General features: G+C 46.5%; 2 protein-coding genes across 2 annotated transcripts in view; one reads left to right on the top strand and one right to left on the bottom strand.

Annotated features, from left to right (window-relative positions):
• The window catches only part of LOC144721430 (anoctamin-6-like), a 35845-nt gene extending 28060 nt beyond the window's left edge, over positions 1-7785 (bottom strand). Inside the window, exons 1-2 of the mRNA XM_078599042.1 lie at positions 7762-7785; positions 657-782 (exon numbers count right to left, since the gene is read on the bottom strand). Coding sequence (XP_078455168.1) covers positions 657-782; positions 7762-7785 — 150 coding nt within the window. The remainder of the gene's footprint in view (positions 1-656; positions 783-7761) is intronic.
• Positions 7786-18053: 10268 nt separating this feature from the next.
• Positions 18054-24137, top strand: part of LOC144721245 (complement factor H-like) — a 30478-nt gene continuing 24394 nt past the window's right edge. Inside the window, exons 1-2 of the mRNA XM_078598708.1 lie at positions 18054-18188; positions 20190-20269. Coding sequence (XP_078454834.1) covers positions 20191-20269 — 79 coding nt within the window. The 5' untranslated portion in view covers positions 18054-18188; position 20190. The remainder of the gene's footprint in view (positions 18189-20189; positions 20270-24137) is intronic.

The following is a 24137-nucleotide window of genomic DNA, read 5'->3' as shown; positions in this document are numbered from 1 at the left end:
AAGACTGGCAGCTATGGAAATGTATTCATGTATCAGTTTCACTGGCATGCGGCACGTGCTGCCCTCTACAGTATGGACTACCACGAGCCATTCTCGAACACGACGGGATGCATCCATCGCTTGGCAAGATATCTGGATGGACAGTTTGTCTCAAGACGTACCGCCAATAGCGCAATTGGGATACAATTTGGGGAAGAGATATCTACAATTATACGTATAGATATATAACAGTTAAAGTGTCAGGGACCGGGTTTGTGGGATGCAAGTTACGAATTATATGTTGGTGTCAAGCGGTCGTGTAGCGGTCAGCACCCTACGCTATAAACCCGGCAACCCAAGTTGGATTCCCGCTCACGGTCACCAGCACCAGTGACGATTATCTAAACCGGTCCTGGGCCTCACCTAGGTCGACTCAGCCTCATACGATTACCTGGCGTAATGTCTACCACAAGGGAGACAAAGGCGGCAGTGCGTGGTGCTGGCCACCCACCCCCTCGTGTGCCGTACCGGCCTTCATAGGTGCTCGCTAACAGCACTTTCCCGAACATTCTGTCAGGCTATAACGGGAGATCTTTGTCTTTGCTGTGGTTGGGTGGTGGTAGTGATAGGAGCAGGCAGATGGAGGTTTAATTTTTTTTAAAGTGCTTCATTCTTACCCGATCATTCACTGCTTTCGTAGAATGAAGTTCATCATCGTAAGCGAGAATGAAGTCAATCCTCCGCGATCCATCTCGAAAGTAGACGGTGTCTTTTTGGGGAGGCATATCCGGACCCTTATATAACTGCACGCGCAAGCACACACAAGCCCACAAGCCATGAATGAACATGAGAGAAATGTTACAATTTATATTTATTCATAAGCTCGCAGTACATGGATCGGTACAAGATTATTGTTTTGTTATTTTTATACTGTACTTCATTATTATTATTACACGTTTACATGGGAAAGCCTCACTGAGCCTTAAGATTATTTTTCAAGAGGGTCCTGCCAAGTTTTGCAGGACGGAACAATGTTGCTATCTGTAATCCCAATTTAGTATTTTACAGGCAATATATTTTGTACTCTTTGCTTTTTTCAGCAAAAATTACTGTAACAGTGACGGTTCCACCTGAAGACGGAGGCTTGTGTTGCCTCCGAAACGTCGTGATTTAATGTATTTGTTTTCCTTTTTTTACCTACGTGACTTTACCGAAAAAACCAAAGAGTATGGATCCTTGCAGTCACGAAAGCTTCAAATCTAGAATATATTTTGTGTTTAGTTTGTTGTCCTTCCCTCTCACCTCCGATTAGCAAGGTTGGCTACGTACGGTGCGAAAGAAGTTCAACATACATACGTGGGGATGTTTGGGCAATGCATGTTACATTATGTTTGTTTAGCCATGGGTGAAAACTGGAGAACCCGGAGAAAACCCCATGTGGAACAAGGGGGGTTTCATACAAACTCCACACAGAAAGGCCCCCGAGTCGGGAATCGAACCCAGGTACTTCTTCACGTGAGCCACGAGTATCACCACTGGGCCACCCACACACCCACACATGATCCCCGCATCCACAAGAGGCCGGTGAATTAGCAATGCTACAAACAGAATCGATTCTTCAAATGAAATCGTGACCCCGAATTGTGGTCATTCATCAATTCGTGTCGGGCTTTTTGCGAATTTAGTTTTCGTAACTTTGTAATTGTTTCAGCATTAGTTTACCGTTAGGGTCGTATGTTTTTCCATACAGTACATGAATGTTTGACTTTGTTTAATTTACTGTACTATACTTCCAGTGCGAATAAAGATAACTTCACATGTTTTCAACAGCACTTCACTCGACGTCAACGCGTGCCATGAGTCTTCTAAAACGATTGCAGCTTTACAACCTGCAGTGCGATCATCACAGATGCTGTCAGTTACACAAGACATAAATACATATTTGAAACGAACTATAAATACCGTACAGTATTCTGAATTACGTGGTGATGCTGCGTTAGCAGTTGGGTGCACAAAGTGGAGTGAAGCACAATCCGTATGTAAAGAGAAATCGAGGGGGGCTATATTATAAAGGGATGTGACACCAAAGCGGGGAACTGCAAGGGATGAAGACGCGCGACTCGTGGTGCTGAATGTTGAACGTTGTCGGCACTACTGAGTGGACAGAGCCCCTTATAGCTCGTGGGTGTGAGACAGAGGTTGCAACCGGGTACCCGATACCCGCACCCTACCCGATACCCGGCCGGGTACGGGTAGCCGTTTGCGACCCTGGTGCGGCCGGGTACGGGTACGGGTAGGCCGTGAGTCACTGGTGAGTAACTGTTTGTCACTGCGGCCGGATACGGGTAAGGAATCAAAACCCGTTTGCGACCTCTGGTGTGAGAGGTGGAGTGGGTAGCAGCGCGAGCTGCCAGTTGGGGCAATTTATGGAGTTGGAAAGTTGATAGAAAAAAAGATGAAAGTTGATATGAAAAGAGGTGAAATGGCAGTGGGAATTCACTTAAGCCTGTAGAGGAAATGGAGGTTGTGAGAGCTCCATATGACGTTGTAGGATAAATAAGTATAGGAGTGTAAGCTAAAAAGTTACCGATTGTTACAATTGTGAAGTAATATATTTTATTAAATTGTGTTACCCATTCTGGGTACAAAATATACACGACTTGCCAGCGTCTTCTGTTTATATCTAGCAACATTTAGGCGACGTTACTCAAGCACGGTGAACGAAACACTCAACACATTCGTCAATAAAACCGTCCTTAAAAAATGAAATACTAAGGCATTGACGAATGTTGAGTCGTTTGTTGTTTTGTGGTTGTGAAAATGATGCCATACAATTGCCATGCCCATCGCACTTCCGATCAGTACGGCTGGCTACGTGCGGTGTGAAGGAAGTTCAACATACATACACACAACACACTGTACTCTTTGTAAAGTGGTAATTGAATGACACAATGAACATGACATCCCGACCACGTTTGCAGCCTTGGAATACCCGCGGGTACTGAAGAATCGTTATGAAATCAATTTAATCGATGCGTCATCACAACAGCGATGCACTTCCCCGGTGATGCATCATTGTATTGTCACAATTCGGTGGTCACAATTCTACACCAAGAATCGATCAACTCTTCGCTTGTTTCTGGACAACGTCTCAAGATGCGGCCGCCACACGACGCTGTATAAACCCACGTAATGATTGCACGTACGTTGAACTTCTTTCACACCGTACGTAGCCAACAACCGTCCTAATCAGAGGCGCGTGCGGGGAGGTGCATCGTACCTGTGTGTTGAAATCGATTGAGATGACGGCGGGTCTTGCGGAAACTCCACAAGTCGCCTGCTCCTCCTTTTCATTCACCCTCCTGCTCCCTCATTCTGCACGTCCACCGTGGTCGGTCTGGATGATGCGGGATCTGCGCAGGCGATGTGAGCGAGGGCAGAGGGAGTAGGTGGGTTTTTGAAAAGGGGGTTTGGCAGGCACAGGAACGAGGTACGGTAAAGCACGCACGTGGTCAGAAGAATGGGAATGTTTATACTGGATGGATCCGATGAGCTATGAAGCTCTTTTAGGGGCAGGCCAGAACGTTACGATAACAAGCAATACAAAAACACGACACAGACACACATAGTATACACTCATCTGCTGCGCGTGGTACTGAAAGCGTCATTGTATTAGCTCTGTCCGTACCCTTGGCGCTATACAGCTCTCGTAAATATTATCCAGAATGAAAGAACCTCTAATCTAACGTTTAGTTTACCTTATTTAACACCGGACAAACACGTCAAAGTGTTGACAAACATTTTCAGACACACACCATAGGCAAAGTAGACTTTTAATTACACAAAAGACGGTTTGACAGCAATACCCATCGGCTGTCATACAGCTGATGAATTATTAAATCTATTTCATAAGTCAGGCACATGTTGGGAAGCGTTACGTAAACCATGCATATGCATGATTTCTCTAAACTTGTTTTTCGTCTCAATACAGTACTGTATACTTGAGTGCCTTTGACTAAATTACACTGATCTCGAAAGCCACGTGTGATTGAGAGCCAGGTTGCTGCGGGGCCGTAAAACTGGGGAGACAAAGGCGGCCAGGCACGGCATGGCACGCGTGGTGGTGGTACACAGTAAGTTGTGGGCAGAAGTATGAAGAGCAGCAGCAGCAGCCTATCTCAGGATCTGTATTTATACCGGAGGAATCCGATGAGTTATAAAGCCCTTTTTCACAGATGTCCAGTAAGGGCGGATCAGAAAGTTACCACAGACAATCATACGAGAGGCACGCCACGCTTATATGCTCCCACGTCTGTGGCTTCTCGTCCCTCACCGATCAGCGTGGTGAAGAATGGTCAAGTAACTCGCGCGGTCATGTTCAATTTGATCGTGAATCGGATGATCGAGTGCTGAGTGGATGCCACTTGTTCACGAAACCGGAGCCTTCGGAGGACATTCGCGATCTCTGTTGTAGGCGTTGTGAGACGTGGCTGTGTGGCCCATTGGAATCAAAATCGCCGTGGCAGGGTTCTGAGTCAGCGGGTTTGGGGCCGTCCATAAATGACGTCACGCGATTTTGGGCGATTTTTGACCCCCTCTTCGTCACACGACGTCACAAAAACTCAGACCCCCCCCCTGAAATATGACGTCACAAAGCTTTGCCCCCCCCCCCCAAAAAATATATATAAAACATGCATCAAATCGCTTTAAACTATTGTCATTGTAGTGCGTATTTAGTGTGGCGCTGCACTCTGATGTTGTAGGAGAAAACATTTATTAAAACGTATATTTAATTAAGTAGAATGTGTTGTCTATATTTATTAAAAGTTTCGCATTTTGATGTGACGTCACATTTCTCAAACCCCCTCCCCCTCGTCACACATCGTCACAAATGTCTGACCCCCCCGCCTCCCCATGTGCGTGACGTCATTTATGGACGGCCCCTTTATAGTTAAGGACTGGTTTGAATTTAATGATACGAAGTCATTTTATTTCGGGAAAATCTTACAGAGTCTCTAAAAGACAGGGTATCCGCAGGGTCCAGTACTATGAGGGTTTGGCCAATTTAAAAATGTCATTATTGTTTCCCACCGGCAGAGCGCGGTCGTTTTGAGGGAGTGCTCTTAACCAATAACATCTGGTAAACCGCTAACGGTTAAACCGCAAACGGTTTAGCAGGTCTGATGACTGCTGATGAGACCCGGCAAGTTGAAACCAGCTCATGAGGCACATAGATCAGTTGGCCTAAAATGTAACGTCTTCTTGGTTCTTTCGGTAAAGTCACGTAGAATGGAAATAATAAAATAATAAAAATAAAACATAATAAAATAATTCTCACGACGTTTCGGTCACAACGCAAGCAGTCGTCATCAGGTCTGTCGAGAAACGTCGTGAGAATTATTTTATTATGTTTTATTTTATTTATTTTATTATTTCCATTCTACGTGACTTTACCGAAAGAACCAAGAAGATGAATCCCTGCAGTCACGAAAGCTTTAAATCGAAATTTAAAATGTAACGTTGAGGTGGTGATACTGACCCGCCCATCCTGGACATCTTTGCGAAAGGGCTTCAGAGACTATGTAGATGATTCTACTGCTATAAATGTCCGAATGATGATGGGCCACATTGTTGAGCTATCATTTGTGGCCAGGTCGCTTCTGATGGGGATTGTTTAGTTTCATCTGTATGTGTTTGGGTGATTTGTTTACCTTTCCTGATACAGCTATCGTGCTGTGACTGTTCCACCTGAAGACGGAAGCTTGTGTTGCCTCCGAAACGTCGTGATTTTTATTTTATTTTTATTTAACTTTTATTAATTTTTTACCTACGTGACTTTACCGGAAAAAACCTAATAATAAGTACCTTTCCTGTGTTTTGCACTACTATCATGTTTTTGTAGTTTGTTGTTGTAACGTTCGTACCAGCCCCGACCGGACATCTGTGAAAAAAAGAGCTTTATAGCTCATCGGATTCCTCCTCCAGAATACCGACTATAATCACCCAGGGATGTCTGTCCTTAACGCTCGTGACCTCACTCCACACCGACCGGCCCCCCTCATTAATATTCATGAGCAGGTGACGTCACTCAATATGGAGTACTCCCCGCCCCTCACTAACAATCATGAGCAAGTGACATCACTCCACATCGAACAGCCCCCCTCATTAATAATCATGAGCAGGTGACGTCACTCCACATCGAACAGCCCCCCTCATTAATACTCATGAAGAGGTGACGTCTTCCAATTGGACCCCCCCCCCCCCCCGATTCATAATAATTAGCGGCTGACGTCACTCCACATGGGGGGGCGAGGCGCCCCCCCCCCCCTCCTCGGCGTCCACTTACAACCCTCACTACAAAGGCAGAACCCTCACGTCATCACGCGATCTCCGTGACGCTGTTGAGACATCGAAGTAAAAAGGACGTCATGATGAACAAGGGATTATAACCTTTAAATGAAATAGGTCTGTGTCACCGCGCCCTTACAAACTGCACACGCATTAATGCAGTGGATATCACGTCGCGGTCTGCTTTACGCTTGCAAGTATCAGATTTACTGCAATACACCCGTCCTTGGACGGGCAAAAGGCTCGTAAATAAATATTATACATTTTGGATTCCTCCTCCATTCTCAAGAAAAGATTATGTTTCAAACTAGATTCGAAGCTTTCGTGATTGCAGGAATTACTCCTTGGTTCTTTCGGTAAAGTCACGTAGAAATAAATAAAATAAATTTATAATAGAATACGACGTTTCGATTGCAACACAAGCAACCTGATGATGGTTGCAACACAAGCACAGTTTTGGTAAGCCCACAAGCTGACCCTAGGCTGGAGAGCTTCTTTGAAAAGGGGGAAAGACCCAATGATGAACCCCCCCCCCCCCCCGGTCCGTGAAAAGATTTGCAGCACTTGATCCCTTGCAAAATGTTTCTATTTGATGTTTGAACATCTTAACACCTGCTTTATTGCCAGAAAGGGTAAAGCCTATTATTTTTTCATACAAGACTTTGATACTGGCAAAAAACTCCCATTTTTTAAGTAAACAAGTAACACGTTTAGTCCTGTTCCTTCCGACAAACAGAAATAAATGTCGTGCGTCCATTCAGCTCAATCGCAGTTGGTAGGTCGTGCAGCCTCGGTGTGGTTATTGGAGTTTTGTGTCATCCTCCTTGAGAGGAGTCTTGTTCGCGTGGCTCTTTCCCAGTGTTTACTGCACAACAATCGGGTAGATTGTTTAGTTCTGGTGTATACTTGTATCGATACAATGTATTGCAATTTAGATACAATCGTGAGCAAGTGTAATGCATTTTTGGCACATATACGACAAATATTTTCGTACGAAATCAGTTTATGAAATCAGTTTGCATTTCTGTATTCGCCATCCTGTTACCGCGAAAGTTCCTCCCAGTACTTAATAGTGTGCAGCAGAGGGCGCCTTAGGCATGATTGACAAACATCCTTGCGGCCACCGGCAGCCATCCCTCAGCCAGATGTCGCAACCGGGTACCCGATACCCGTACCCTACCCGATACCCGGCTACCCGTACCCGTGCCTGGCCGGGTTTTGTGACCCTGGTGCGGCCGGGTACGGGTACGGGTAGGCCGTGAGTCACTGGTGAGTAACCGTTTGTCACTCATTTCGGGTAGGGTACGGGTAAGGAACGGGAACCCGTACCCGGCCGGGTACGGGTACCCATTTGCGACCCTGGTGCGGCCGGGTACGGGTAAGGGTAAGGAATCAAAACCCGTTTGCGACCTCTGCCCTCGGCTCCTTGCTCACATGGGGCTGGGCCATGGGACCCATAGCTGCCGCCTTTATTTACCCTGTGTTCATATATATTATAGCAGTTTTTTTTAAGTGTTGGGGCAAGTGCTGTTAGCAAGTAGCACATATGAAGGCCAACACATGGCACACGATATGCACCACTCCCCGCTCAAGCTGTCTCCCACCCAAATCAACTTGCTTTAGCCCACGTCTCATGCCCAACAAAAGGTGAAAAATTAGCCCAAGCTCCTATCCAGAGGCCGAACGAGAAATGGCTGGGGCATTCAAGAGGAGGGGTGGTAGGGGAGAACCCCATTCCGTAAAGTCGATAAAAAAAATTGCTTCAACCATAACCTTCCTTGTTTACTGAAGGAAGTGAAAGCACATGATCAAATACTGTACTATTGAGTGCAGCAGGTAGGCCAAACGTAGATGCGACCACAGGCCAACTGGTACGATTTGAACACATTACGTATACTGTACACTCAATATATTTCTTGCGAGTTAATGATAGGTGACCACCATGCTTGGATGCACGAGAATGTGGTGGGCAGCCAGAGGGCATTGCAGAAATAGATCATTGTGCGTCTAGATACCCGCCTTCACCAAGCCATGCAGTATTGACCGGTATTGTCAAGTATGACTAAAACAATCCCCACGATTTGCATGGCGTGGTGTAGCCCTGAGCCCTCTGGCAGTGCCTGTGTATGATTTACATTGAGCCAATAAAACGCTACGCGCAGTTAAACTTTCCCTACACACAATCATTAGCCCATGGTCAAGCCACTTTTGGATTTAGGCATCGCCAAGCTATCACGATCTCACAATTCTGCGATGTAATAATCCACCGAGCACCTTCACACGAACCAAATAAAAAATTCCATCTCCACATTGGATGTATTTTTGGACACATTCCACTCCATGGCTGCAGCTCCGTCATTCTCTACCACAGACCATCACATCCCTTGTAGCCGTGTGTTTTGCCACGCCAACTTTTCTTAACGGTCAACATTCGTGGAGAAAACATCAACCATTACTCATCTCAGAATTATAGCATCCAGTGGGAGCACACATTCAAGAAACTACTTTTGTTTGAGATGGGATGTTAACGTAAGGCGCTTTGAGCTGCTGAGGTATTTACTGTGCTATACAGTACAAATACAAACGTTAGTATGAGAGCATACGGAAATACCATGCACATGTTTAATCACGTTATGAATCCAGATTATTTTGCGTTCAATCACGTTAATAGAAGAGGTACACATACACGTGGAGACCAACTTCAATTAAGTACTGCATCTCTTAAATGTATAATACATCTACCGTCATTCACTTGACCAAACGAAAATAATAATTGTTGGCTGGCACATCCCTGGCGATTTGGCTGACTATGCCAACGAGGCAAAAAAAGTCGCAAGTTAGGGCGAAGGTGAAAACAGTGGACGGTATTCGTATATTTTTCGATTTAAAGCTTTCGTGACTGCAGGGACTCATCTTCTTGGTTGTTTCGGTAAAGTCACGTAGAATGGAAATAATAAAATAAAAATAAAACAAAATAATTCTCACGACGTTTCGGCCACAGCGCAAGCAGCCGTCCTCAGGTGAAGAACAGGTCTGTCGAGAGAATTATTTTATGATGTTTTATTTTTATTATTTTATTATTTCCATTCTACGTGACTTTCCCGAAAGAACCAAGAAGAAGAAGGTATTCGTATAGCTCATGGCACGGTTGGCTACACATGGTGCGAAAGAAGTTCAACATAAATGGCAGCACTGACCGGTGGGGGTGTGTGTGTGACGGGCTGCTGATCCCCGACTCCTCTCTCCTTCCTCCCTCCGAGCCACTGCCGCTCGAGTCTTTGGCCTCGCTGTGAGACATGACTCGTGGCTGGCGCTCGGCCACCTGGGGTTACCCACACACACTCCCTGCGTACACTCCCACAAACGTTAGGAGGGGACTCCCTGCACGTGCGTGCCGTACGAATATGCACGACCGCGGCGCAGAACCAGCACCACCAGCAGTACAACCACCACCGCAATAACCACCACCACAACAACCACCACCACCACAACCACGTGCTTGAATTTCGCACCCGCCGACACCCTTAAGGTGAACGTCGCCACGAAAACCTCCTACTGCGTAAAACTCGCGGAGTAAATAAGCCCCTGCACTCAAGCACCGGGCAATGATGAAGGAATGTGGATGGGATTTTCGCGCAAAACTAGGCACAATGGTCGATGAACACACACATATCGACTCACGCACACATGGTCTTAGGCACACACATTATTACGTAAAAGTTTAGTAACCTAATTGTTAAATGAGTTGTGTACACACACACACCACGCACACACATTCACTAACACACACACATCGACTGACACACAGACATATCAACTCACGCACACATCGACTCGCACACACATCGACTGATACACACACACACGGACGTACACACATTAACATCGTTGCAGACACGCACATGGACTTACACACACACAAGGACTTATTAAATAATAATTTCTTTATTATTGTGTCTAAGTAAATGTAGAAATATTAGTTGTCAGCACACAAACAATTTTTTTTTAAATATTTGAAAGGTGATTACTAAAATAAAAGGTTTCTATGTACGTGAGTTTCGTGAAAGAAACAAGAAATAGTAATATTAGTTGTCAGCACACACACATAATTAGTGAAATATTTGCAAGGTGATTATGTAAATATTAGGTTTTTATAAACGTGAGTTTAATGTAATATTAGCAAGGTGATTATTCAAATAAAATAGGTTTCTATGTGCGTGAGTTTAGCGAAAGAAGCAAGAAAGATAAATATTAGTTATCTGCACACAAACATTACGAATGTAATATTTGCAAGGTGATTATAGTTTATTTAAAGCTTTCGTGACTGCAGGAATCCATACTCGTTGGTTCTTTCAGTAAAGTCACGTTGCGATCGAAACGTCGTGATTTATGTTATTTTATACCTACATGACTTTACCGAAAGAACCAAAGAGTAAGGTGATTATTGTAATAATTATATTATTATTTACCAAGTTAATGTAGAAATATTAGTCAGCACACCAACAAAAATATTGTAATATTTCCAAAGTGATTAATAAAATCATAGGTTCATAATCAACGTTTTTGGGTTTAGATCGCGTTATTTATGAATGTATCGTAACCCTCCACCACCCGACACGGCCAATCAGTAATTGCCTGATGATGCTGGGTGCAATTTACCAGCGAAACGTCGTACTCAAATTGTAAATGTTGTGGTTTCACGCTTCAACACACCGGTGGGCTAAAGCAATGAACTATTTGTTTTTTGACAACGTGGCACTTTTTTACTGATTGGCCGTGTCGGGTGGTGGAGGGTTACGACACATTTATAAATAACGCGATCTAAACCCAAAATGTTGATTATGAATAATATTGGTCGCGAAAGCCTACGTGTTAAAAATCATAGGTTTCTATGTACGTGAGTTTAGCGAAAGAAGCAAGAAATATAAATCATAGTTATCTGCACACGAACATTAAGATTGTAATATTTACATTAATAATGTCGAGATTGCCCAGCCGGCCGAGGTGGCACCTTGGCAGGCTGGGGGCTGGGCCACTACCCCCCCACCATCCCCCCGCCCAAACAAAACAATAACACTATCTAAGCGCTATAATATTAATATCTACGGACTCTATAGTAGTAAGTGCACACATTGGGGTGGGGGGGACATTAAACTTTGATGAATTTACCTTTATAGTTTATTTGCGTTGCCAGGGGCAACCCCGGTCAGCCGAGTGGCGTAATAAATAAATAAAGATAACTCGCGCTAAATCGCTAATTTAACTAATTTAACGTTGTGGGACGTGAAAAAGGAATAGCGCTTGCACACCGCGGAGCTTACGGCGTGGTACCGGGCAATTTTTTGTATGTATACCTTGCCGTTTGAGAGGCAAATACTTCGCAAGTGTGCGAACACACAACAACAACAACCGCCATTCGCCACGAAGTGGCGGTGACGTCACCACGACGCTTGTGCCAGGCCATGTGCACCTTGAGGCCACGTGAAGTGTCGAACGCCCGCTGGCAGGAGGTCACGGGGCAGACCCAGGTGCCACGGGTCGACTGACTGAGATGACTGGCTGATGCACCACCTGTGCCCCCTACTGTGCCAACTTGCTGTGCTTTAGCCACCCGGCGCTCCGCTCGTTGTTGTGAGCGTCGCTCCTCCGCCCTCCGTTGTTGTTGGAGGGTGACTGCCTCCAACTGCCCAGTAGCGTCCTTCACGAGCCTCCTACACAGAGGCCGATCTTGACACCGCTGGTACCAGTCATCGGCAAGTCCACTCAGCTCCACGTCCTCCTGTACCACATCACTCCATCTCTTCTCTAGCCCGTGCCGCGCCCGTTTAGCCCCCTCGATCTGGCCGAACAAAAGCTGCTTTGGGCATGCGGTGGCTGGGCATGCGGGCTACATGACCCAGCCAACGCAGCCTTGCCTGCCGGAGGAGCTCACCGATGGGACTTTGCCCAGATATTTCAAGGATTTGTGAGCTCCTCACACAATCCAGCCTGGTTAAACCCAGGATGGATCGTAGACAGGCCAGCCTAAATGTTTCCAACCGGCGAAGATGCTCCATTAGGGGGGTCCACGTTTCGCAAGCGTAGAGAAGGGAGGGAATGACTGTGGCCGAGCAGACCTGAAGCTTCGTGCGGAGCGACAGACCAGGTAGCTTCAACACAGCGTTACGCAACCGATGAAAAGATATTGCCGCTCGACTGATTCGGAGTGAGACATCTGCTGTTAAACTGGAGCCGGTCATAAGCAACACACACACACACAGACGGACGGACAGACAGGCAGACAAAGAATGCCTTTTATAGGTAAATACTCAATTGCACAAACATTTGCTTTTTCAGGCACGTGCGCTTTACATGCATTTTACAAAATGTACCAAACTAATTCTCCAAGTCCATAAGCAAATATCTTCAGCCTTAAAAATCCAATTAACCTGAAGCCTTCTACATACGTTTCCAGGTTATGGTGACGTGAATTCAGCTGTAGTCATGATTTGTATGCGTTATTAAATCATAAATATTACAATGTATTTAGAATTGTATTATTTTGCTATGAAGTTATGTATTAATGGTGTAAATATAATTCAAATGGAGCAATCTTTAACCTTTAAATTGTTTTCAGAATGCCAGACATTTCCAAAAATGGAAATGCTCTCCCCCAATTAAATCGGGCTTCAGGAGGTTTTCATGTCCCTTTTGGCGTCCTCTGGTCTCGCACCAATTGAGACGAGGCTCAAAATAAAGCCGTCTCTGGTGTGGACCAATCAGTTTCAAGGACAATGCATATATTATCAGTGTGTTTTTTGTTTGCATTTTGACCACAAGTATTGTAGTTAATGCACAAATGATTACTCGTAAAAGGTTTTAGTTTTGTTTCCAGAAAAAAGGGGAAAAACCCTATTATTACCTCACACTATTGTTTTCCGTCCACGTCCACATGCCACCGGCAATGAGTCAGAGGCAGGAAACTGTACTTAATCCCACCCATGATGCCCAGCTATGATAGGCTTTTCATGGGCAAGCAGCCAAGCATGTACTCAAGCTGTGTTAGACCAGGCAAACATGGGGTCGATAGACTCACCAAGCAATGCAAATTCATGTGCATGAAATGCATAGGGGATTAGTGGAAATGGACGCCTCTCATTACGAAAGCGGACGGCTTGCTCAGATGACTCATGTCCACAGCTGTGCACCGAGCTAACGCCTCCTTGAGAGTTGATGTTTCAATCCAGACCGCCTCATGAGAACAGCATCCTGTTGTATCTCAGCTCGGTCACCAAAAAACTCCACTAGCAAAGCAAAAAGCAAACAGTAATTTGAAATGCTAAACTCTGAGCGCGATATTTGTACATTACAAATATATATCAGCTGACAAAGATACAGGCAAAACTACAAACTGCGAGCAGTGCGGTTTCATATCTGTTGAGAATCAGAACTGGAGTTAATTATAAGTACATCAGCAATGTGAGCTGAAATATCACGTGGTTACTTGTGGAAGTGATTCAATCAAATCAATCTTTATTTTTTTGTGCCAATGCCACCCTCAATAAAGTAGGCATCAGTGCACATTACAGCAGAACGGGAACGGCAAAGAGGACATGGGGAAACAAAAGTCTAAAAAGAAACCCGTTACGACCTCAGGGGCTGATTGTAATGTTTGTACGTTGGACTACGGTGTTCAATATTTCAATACACTGTAGTGTTTAATATGGCAATAAATATTTTGCTAAATTAACTGTTATGAAGTGTGCAATCAGTGATAAAATGTGGAGTGGTGGGGCAGTTGCTAGTGAATTGTGTTATGAATCTCGCGCCCTGAGTTTGGTTCCCAGCTACGCCTAATATCAGTGGTGAGTGATATTTGAATAATTCTGCCCCCCACCCCCAACATCAACCCAGAGTGACTGGCGTGGTAAAATATGGTAAAACAAACTGCATGACTATCATGGCATGGAGGCCTTCGATGAGCAGTGAATTGGTAAAGAAGCTTTTTATGATTGAGAAATACCAAATAACGTATTACAGGAGAATAATACTAAGTGTGTCTAGACTACAGAAGATAAGAAGAGGCAATAAGAGAACAACTGGAACAATAGGTAACACTGATAGAGAAGATACAAGAAACGACTCAGGGTGGTTTGGACTTGTGTATGGAATGGATCCGGAAAGATAATACATACAAACACGTGCACCAAAGAAAGGGGGGCAAGAAAGCACTGGATTCACGGTGGTGAAAAAAGATCTCCAACAAAAATGGCGACAAAAAAAGGAAGCGGTGACGCTGGCCGCAAGACAGCAATCGGTGAAAATATCTAATATGGCCATCTTGTTTCTCAAGTCGAAAGGGTGCTACAGAAAAGGGAGACTTATTACCCAAGAATGCCAGGAGAAAAACAGTACGATAAAGCATCGACATCCGCAAGGGTTGGGTTCTTGATAATCTGCACAAAAGTAGAATGTGTAAATGTAGATACTGTGTACTGTGTTTGTAAGGGAAGAAGGGGCGTTAGGTTGCTGTGTCCAACTGAACATGGGGAAGGCAATAAAAATGTTTCGTAACATTAATCCCGTAGAGTAACCACATAGCATCCATATACTTAAAGTGTACAATGATACGAATAAATAATAACACAGATACAACAAAACACCAAAAAATGACGCTGAATTTGGGTGTGATGATGATACTACTTGGTGGTCATTGGTGAACTTTCCACCACTTTCCCCAATTGCCTTCTCGTATTTCTTTACACTGTCTATCTAATGGCTTGTTTATCATGTAGCATTTGTGGGGGCTAACGCCCCTCTCCTCCTCTCTCCTCTCCTCCTCGGCCCCCTCTCGCTGGGCTGCCGCCGATTGGGTGATTGGCCTCCCCGCACCAGCGTCCTCTCTGAGGGACATGGCTAGTGGCTGGCTCACCACCGCCTGGAGTTATCCCACCCACTCCCCACGTACACCACCCCAAATGCGGAGGTGGCTGCGTGCACGCGCGTGCCCGTGCAGGTGCACGCGCGTGCCCGTGCAGGTGCACGCGCGTGCCCGTGCAGGTGCACGCGCGTGCCCGTGCAGGTGCACGCGCGTGCCCGTGCAGGTGCACGCGCGTGCCCGTGCAGGTGCACGCGCGTGTGATCCACACCTGTCCCTTCTATCACTTGACCACAGTCCCTATTCTCGATTCTTCTCGTAGACCCCAGATCGTTCCCCTTTTTGTCGCCCCTAGTCTCTTCCTTTGCTAATTCCCCTGTCATACCTCCTGTGCCTACTATGTAAATTAACATGTCATTACACCCCTGTGGCCCCTAGTTTCTTCCTTTGCTAATTCCCCTGTCATTACCCCCTGTGACCGCTAGTCCCCTGTACTGTATTTACATATCTAATCCGTCGTCTTTTCTCGACCAATACAGTTTTATGATTCATAATTGATATTCTTAGGTTTTTCCGTTTTATTTTACTTTTATTAATTTTAATGTTTTACCTACGTCACTTTACCGAAAAAAACCTAAGAATATGAATCCTTGCAGTCACGAAAGCTTCAAATCATAATTGATAATTTATTTTAATTCAAGAAAACTGAACTCTGCCGATTAGGCACATATCACGATCAGGCCCAAAATATAATAATGATGCCTCATTATTATTTATACTAGATTGTTTCGTATAATCTGCACGACGACAACTAGTTTAGTTTATTTGTATGTGTTTAAGTGATTTGTTTACCTTTCCTATACTTTGCACTCCTATCGTGTTTTTTTCGTAATGTTTTTTGTTGTTGTAACGTTCTGGCCCACCCCTACTGAGTATCTGTTAATAAAAAAACGTTGTAAATAACGATTCAGGCTCTTTAGATTTCAGAACACGTAAACTGCTTTCCCGCAAAATGGCTCCTCCGGTTTTCCCTCCACATTTAGAAACATGTATTGAAATTACTTTGATTATTTTGGTGCAAAAAACGTCCAAATGATGATGGGCCACTTTGTTGAGCTATCATTTGTGGCCAGGTCGCTTCTGAAAAAAGAGTTAACACCTCAGTGGGCTTTGCCTGGTAAGATGGGGATGGTTTAGTTTTATTTGTATGTGTGTGGGTGATTAGTTTACCTTCCTTGTACTTTGCGCTACTATCATGTTTTTGTAACTGTTTGTTGTTTAAACGTTCTTAACCCATGCCTCCTTCTGGACATCTGTGAAAAATAGCTTTATAGCTCATCGGATTCTATTTGCCGAATAGCTGTCAACCCATACAGTTTACCCGTATTGTTATACAGGGAAATTGAGTTTTCAGGTCCACGAGACATACAGCCGTTTAATTTACTAATGATGTGCTTCACTCGGATATTGACAAGGTCTTTGATATCCCTAACCTGACGACGGCTTGGGAGACCTTCAGGTATACGTTTCTCCAAATTCTTAACAAACATGCTCCATTGGTTAGATTTAAAATTAAAGGCAACTGCCCACCATGGTTTGATGCTTTTATTACTAAGCTAATGAAAACTAGGGACAAGGCTTGGGCATGTGCTCAGAAAAGTAATTTGGTCAATGACTGGCTAGAATACAGGATTTTAAGGAATAGATGCGTGTAAAAAAAATGCGTCAGGCAAAAAATGCTTACTTTTCCTCCACTCTCCTGGAATTACATGGCAATGCCAGGATCTTCTGGAAAACAATCAAATGTATCGAAAAGGCATCCAACACAGATAATCTGCCCGTTGTGCTTAACCGAAATGGGGACTATTTTTCAGTCCCAAAATAAAAATTTCAGTCCCAAAAAATAGTCGACAATTTTAACCTTCATTTTTCTGAAGCTGGTGATCTTTTTGATAATGTATTGGGAGTCACCCCTGCTCATGCAATTTCCAATACCCCTGTCCAAACACATTTGTACAGTATTTCACTTTACCCGCGATCAGCAGGCACACTCCGTTACGCTTCCGCATACGGGTCACATCACAGATGTGACGTCACAGCTCACTTTCCGTGCAACATATATGCATTATTGAGCCTCCCCCCCTCCCAAAAAAATATAGTATACAAGAGTATTTTTTTATAATTTTTGCATGGTGTAGTCTGGAAAGTACCCACATGGCAAACTTGAAGTTTGTTGCATGTCGGGAAGTACGCTAAACATTTTGAACAGACACATAATTCACAAATGTCCCTTTTATATATATAGATATAAATGAAACTGAAATAGGGCAACAAAAATATTTGTCCATTTGCTTGTGTTTCTCCCTTGTGATAGGTCTGAATTGGTCTGTAATAAGGGGTTGATAGGTTTGTTGCAGTATAAATAAATACATTTCGATTTAAAGCTTTCGTGACTGCAGGGATTCATAGTATTGGTTCTTTCGGTAAAGTCACGTAGAAGGGAAAGAATAAAAGAATTAAAATTTTATTTTATTATTTCACTTCTACGTGACCTTACCGAAAGAACCAAGAATATAAATAAATATTCTGATTCTGATGCCCCCCCCCCGTCAAAGTGTCACGTGCTCCCCGAGACGCGCGCTGATTGGCTCTCTTGCTGACCCATTTCTTGCCTTTGGGTGGCGACCACTTCCGTTGTTGTCGTGACCTCGAGTCACCCCGCCCGACGCGCTCGGTGCCCATGCGAACTACCATATCCGATCTCTCTCCGCCGGTCGTCTATGCGAACTATCACAACCAATCGCGCCGGCCGTTGTAAATGCTAGTGTGGCTAGACCCCACTCGCTGCGGAGTGACGTCACCTTCCGGGCTGTCGCAAGCGCCAACGACGGCGCTTGGGGCGTCGGCTCGCCCTAGAAAACATCGCGCGTCCATCCGTCAACATCGGTCGCGATAGGGCGGCGAAGCGACCTCCAAACGCGGCCACATCGGCGACAACCGTGAGGTGAGCGATGCGAGGAGGGGATGGCGGACGCGAGACGCCAAGGGGGGTGGTGGGTTGAGGCCTAATGGTGCCCGCAGCTAAGGTCGCAAGTTGTCAGCGTTTTAGCACTGTTATGATGTTGAAATTACGATGTTGACACTCGTGTACTTCGGTGGTGGAATCGTTCGTAGCATATCATTCTAGTGTGATCGTATCCGAGCAGCAGAGGTCGCAACCGGGTACCCGATACCCGTACCCTACCTGATACCCGGCTATCCGTACCCGGCCGGGTACGGGGGTACCCGTTTGCGACCCTGGTGCGGCCGGGTACGGGTAAGGAATCAAAACCCGTTTGCGACCTCTGCCGAGCAGTGTGTGACTCGAGGAGATGGAGCGATGGAATCGCTTCGTGCCTCTGTATTTGGTGGGTTACATCCCAGGATCAGAGGGGGTGTCTGCAGCCATCGGGGGCATTGGGGGGGGACCTTCGTCCAGCAGTTAATTGCTGATGATGATTGTGGTGGTGGTGTCAATCCACTGCTAGATGAGGGCCTCCCCGTGGGTTGCTTAACCAAGTCTCACGCTGGTCGCAGTGTGGGTTTTAAAGGCGGGGAGTTGACACGAACTACAATTTATGTTTTTGCTGCTCTCTGCTGATCCCCTACCCACACTGATTCGCAGCCTGTAACTATCTGCGCAGATTTCGACATCTGACTCGCCTTCTTTGTAGGGCTGAGGTTTGATGTAGACGAGGGGTGGGGAACCTTTTTTCTGCCAAGGGCCATTTGGATATTTATACCATCATTCGCGGGCCATGCAATGATTTTGTATACGTCTTTGGGGTTCTCCTTTTACAATTCATCGAGACCAACTTACGTCCCAAATTTTTTTTCTTAATTCTGGCTTTAGCTCGGCATTGTTTGGTTTAGACTGCACTAACATTGGTTGGAAACGTGACCATGCGTCACCACACTGATCGGTGTGGGTTGGTGAAAGAATGCAGTACCTATTTTATTGGCCTTATTAATGCCTTTTATAATTTCCATTAATAAATAATTAAATATTGCTTTAAGAGTAATTGCAACAGTTAAGTACTTGGTTACCACTAACAGCAGAGTGGTAACAAAGTAATGTTAATCATAAATAATCCGAACTTAAGTTGAACTGAAACTAAAGCCAGTGACAGAGACAACCTGTCATGTATTACAATAAACAAGTCCAGCATGCAGATGCGTCTATATGCTCACTTATTATATAGGGGGACCCCACTACAATACCTTAATAGGGATAAATTAGAGAACTCGGTTTTGTAATTCAAAGCCTTGACATCTCTCCAATCTAGCTCATCACACTTATTGAGTCAACACTTTCTGGATACAATTGCCCAACATAGACGGTGCGATTTGTTTACATCATTCAATGATAATTGAGAAAAAAACTAAGTGGGTAATTGTAAACGAGTGCAGTGTCTACTTAAATGGATCACCTTGGTGAAACTGCATTATGATATAACCACGATTACTTTAGTACATAGAAAATATATATTAGTCCATGACATTGTTGCAAATGGTGGGCAACCTGCAAGACCGCATGCGGTCCATGGAGTTTCCCATTGTGGCCTAGTATATTTAGGCTTATGTGCGTGCACGAGCACGATTTAAAGTTTGCAGCCCATGTGGCTGTTCATGTGGCCCACAAGCTAGTCTAGGTTGCTCATTGCTGCCTTATTGGCTTAGCAGACTAATAATATCGAACATCTTTTAAGAAAGCAAACTGGACCTGTTTTGACATTTTGCATCTCATCACAGGTTTCAACCTGAGACTCCAGAAGGTTGAAACCAGCTGACTGAAGTTTGCCTATGAGAAGTTTTACTGTACTTGTTAACCAGCGGAACAAAAGAGAGATGCAAATCAAAAGTCTGTATTCAGTGGTCTTGTGTTTAAGGACAAAATGGGTAGGTGTATAATGTGTTTACATTTTGTATTTAAACTAACGAGAGACCTTTCTAATTTTATTTTTAGAATGACTCTTCATCTTCAAAAGATGCTTATTCCCATGCTATTTTGCATTCTTCTTGGAGCTCTACATGTCACTGCACAAGGTAAAAGGTTTTGTTGCCGTTCTAGTCATTCAATTGTATTTTGTGCATATATAAAATAGACAGCATGAAACATCTTGGCCAATTAATGTACGAACAAAGTTGAGGTCTCTATTTGTTTCCTGTACTAGGGTGTGGCCTGATTGGAAATAGCTAAAATTGTAGCAATTTTTACAATTTATAATCATTTACAGCCCCTTTGTTAATCCACGGTGAGATGGTCATGCCATGTTGGTCATGGAGATTGTTTGACCATACTTCACTATTACGGTCTGTGTGGGTTGGTGAAGGGGATGCCCGGGACTAGTAAAGATGTCACTCGCCATGTGGCTAGGAATCCTAATCAGGTCATCACTACGTTTGAAGCACAGTGCTCCATCCCAATGAGCCCCCGCTCAACTAAAAAACCTCAATAATGTTTCAACACTGAAGAGCTTTCCTTGAGAAGTCCGATTTTATAGACCATTTTGTGTGAATACGGTGCCGATAATTGCTACGTGTTTTAGTGTGGAAAACAAGACTATATATATATATTTAATGAGTATTTCAGGTAATAAACTGGTTTCAACATTCATCTGAGAGTCTCCTGAAGGAATGTGTAGACTTTGGGTCAGTTATGTATTTATTGTGGGTGGTGGCTCTGTGTAAGTTCAGTGTAAGTGTGCATATATGTATGATCCTGGTGAGTACATTCAGATCTATTTGTAATAATCTGGTTAGATAGTGGTGTGGCAGAGTGCTTGGTTAAGAATTTAATTCATGACCATCTCATTTGTGAGTTTACTGCACATCCATAACTTCAGTTTTGATAAAATAAATACCACATTGGTGCTATGCAGATGTTGTGGGTTCGAATTAGGTGCACACACACGCAGCTTGGAGGCAACACTATTTATTAAACGGTAAGTAACATAACGCTGTACATGAGGTGGTGACCACCTTCCTCAACTCACTAACACTCTGGAACGCGACACAGACTGGACCAGGCAGGCAACGGCCTGCCTGGCCCAGGACGACGACCCATGATGTCTTCACTTCGGAGTACAGTACAACAGCCTCGCTCTGCGTTCACACCACGCTTATATCTGCTTTGGCGTGGCTGGCTCCGCCCCGGCGTGGCTGGCTCTTTTCAGGCCACGCCTCCCTTCCCAGGACACGCCTCACTTCCCCCACCTCTGGGAAGGTCCGGATCCCTTCACCACGTGACCCCCCAGGCACCCCCTTGGGGCCCCCAGCCTTCGTACGGGCCGACACAGTAGTGACCGTTCTATGTCACTACATCACCCCCCCCCTGTATAAACACACAGCCGTCCCTGGCTGTAACACAACTGTAAAACATCGAAAAGGTGTGCCTCCGAACCAGCAACATCAATAAATGACCGGCGACCGATAAGAAATACAATCACGTAATATATACAGAATCGACGAGGGTAAAAGGGAACCGCATAGAAAACGGGGAATTAACAACGAATATACATGAAAACTGGCTAACCCACTTACGCTCCAGCACAGCCCCCCCCGTGAGAATCAAGCATGTGTAGTGGTGGTGTTGACGTGCGCCGACTGTGACAGTGATGGATCACGGGGCGGCGCGAGGTGCGGGGTTGGGCACGCGTTGTGGGCGTGGTGTGGACGCGCGCGCCGGGAGTGACATGACGGGGCGGCGCGGCGTGGGTGCTGAGGCACGCTGAGATGTGGGAAAACAGGATCGTAGCCAGCGCCCAGTGATTGGTCGAATAGGATGGGTGCTCGCAGCGACGTCCGCAGGTGGGGTATAAAGGGGGACGCGCGAGAGCACTCGGGGAGAGTTACCCAGTTGAAGACCAGAAGACGGAGCTGAAGACCTAGTGCCCCGAGACCCCTAGTCCCGCCGTCCTTGTAGGGACTGGGGCCCTGTGTGGCTCGGAGGCGAGACTGTGGGACCCGGGGTCCGACGCCCACGTGGGTCGGGCTGGGGACCCACAGTCAAGACGGATACCCCGGGCAGGGAGTGTCCCGAGTAGCTCAGTGGGCGTTAGTTGCCAGGGTAGCTAAGTGGGTGTTGGTCACCCGAGTAGCTCAGGGGCGTTAGTCGCCGAGTAGCTAAGTGGGTGTTGGTCACCCGAGTAGCTCAGTGGGCGTTAGTCGCCGAGTAGCTAAGTGGGTGTTGGTCACCCGAGTAGCTCAGTGGGCGTTAGTCGCCAGGGTAGCTAAGTGGGTGTTTGTCACCCGAGATACTAAGTGGGTGTTTGTCACCCGAGATACTAAGTGGGTGTTTGTCACCCGAGATACTAAGTGGGTGTTTGTCACCCGAGATACTAAGTGGGTGTTTGTCACCCGAGATACAAAGTAGGTGTTAGTCACCTGTGAACGAGTTTGGTAAAATAAAGAGTGTGTTACCCGTGAAGTCGTCTCCCGCCGAGTTACTACATTACAACTGGCGTCAGAAGTAAACCTGTCTTCAAGAAGTATGGACACGAGGAAGACTACCCGTACCCACGAGCGAGGTCGGGACGACGACGGCGTACCGGGGACACCAACCTCGGGAGGAGAGGACGAGGAGTTGCCGCCGATGCAGCACTTCGCGGTGATGGCCGACGCTCCGCTCGCCTCCGACACCAGCCTCCAAGACGCGCACTCCCGGTTGGCGGAGTTGCTACTCGCCGCCGCCGCTGTCTTGGCGGACATCTCTGTTCCGGCGAGCGGAAAAACGGCTGCGGGGTTGGTGGAGAAAGCGACGTTGGAGGGATCCCGCCAAAAGTCTGGAAGTTGCCGCCGTTTTTGAGGGGCCGCCATCGATTGGCGGGAAACACGGACACCACGTGGCCGGAGACCTCCGCTCAGCGCAGCCCACGTCATCAGCGCGCGCCGGAGCTCTCCATTTTGCGCCTGACAACCGAGCCGACATTTTACACAACTACAGCGGAGCGCGGGAAAATCTCTCCGACGTCGACGACGATCGGGTCCTCCAGCAAAGATTGCCCGCGCTGTCGGCGTTCAAGGCGGATGGGGGCGACTGGGGAGCCTTCCAACGAAGGTTCCTCGCTCATCAGGAGATGTCGGGGTGGTCCGACACCACTGCCCTGCGTGCGTTGCCAGCGATGCTCGACGACGACGCGCTTGCAGCCTTCACATCTGCTGCAAGGTCGTCCCGCTCTACGCTCCAGGCCGCACTACACCTGATGGCGAAGGTGTTCGGACCGCCCTCCACGTGTCGCCACCAGTTCTACGATCGGCGGAAGGTGGCTGGAGAAACGACGCTCGCCTATCGCACGGCACTGCTCGCCTTGGCGGACGCAGCTTTTCCCCGCATGGATAAGGAGGGGAAGGACGCCATGGTGACGGAGCAGCTGCTGGCGTTGGCCCACGAGTTGGGGGTCCCCATCAATGTGGCGGACGAAATGGATATCTGCTCCCTGGCGATCGCCACGAGCATTCACGCGTACGAGGTCCTCAAACGCAAGCCGGGGGTCGTCTGCAAATGGGCGGGGAACGCGGCACTGGCCGCCACGATCGCCGAACCTCAGCCAGCTGCGGATCAGGAGCAGGCCTTCGCTGCATCGCGTCCGGGGGAGTGGAGAACGGGAGGTCGTTCGCCCACACGTTCATCCCGCAAGCTGGAGCAACCGAAACCTACGACGTCCCTCGTCGTCTGCTACAACTGCGGCCTTCGGGGCCACGTCGCAGCCGGGTGCCGGGCCCCGCGTCAGCGCGCCACAGGACCACGTCGGGACGACGACCAGGCCCACAAGTCATCCCAACAAAACCCGGCAAGTCGCGGCACCTCACACGTTCGGTCCACAAACACGGCACATTCGGGTCGCCGCTTGGCGGTGGGGGGTTCGCGGCTGGGTGCCGGGGGTTCACTTCGGCGAGGGGGGTCCGTACACGG

Source organism: Lampetra planeri, chromosome 11 (assembly GCF_965212315.1).
Source record: "Lampetra planeri chromosome 11, kcLamPlan1.2.h2, whole genome shotgun sequence".
NCBI classification, from domain to species: Eukaryota; Metazoa; Chordata; class Hyperoartia; order Petromyzontiformes; family Petromyzontidae; genus Lampetra; species Lampetra planeri.
This window is presented reverse-complemented; position numbering and strand designations above follow the sequence as displayed.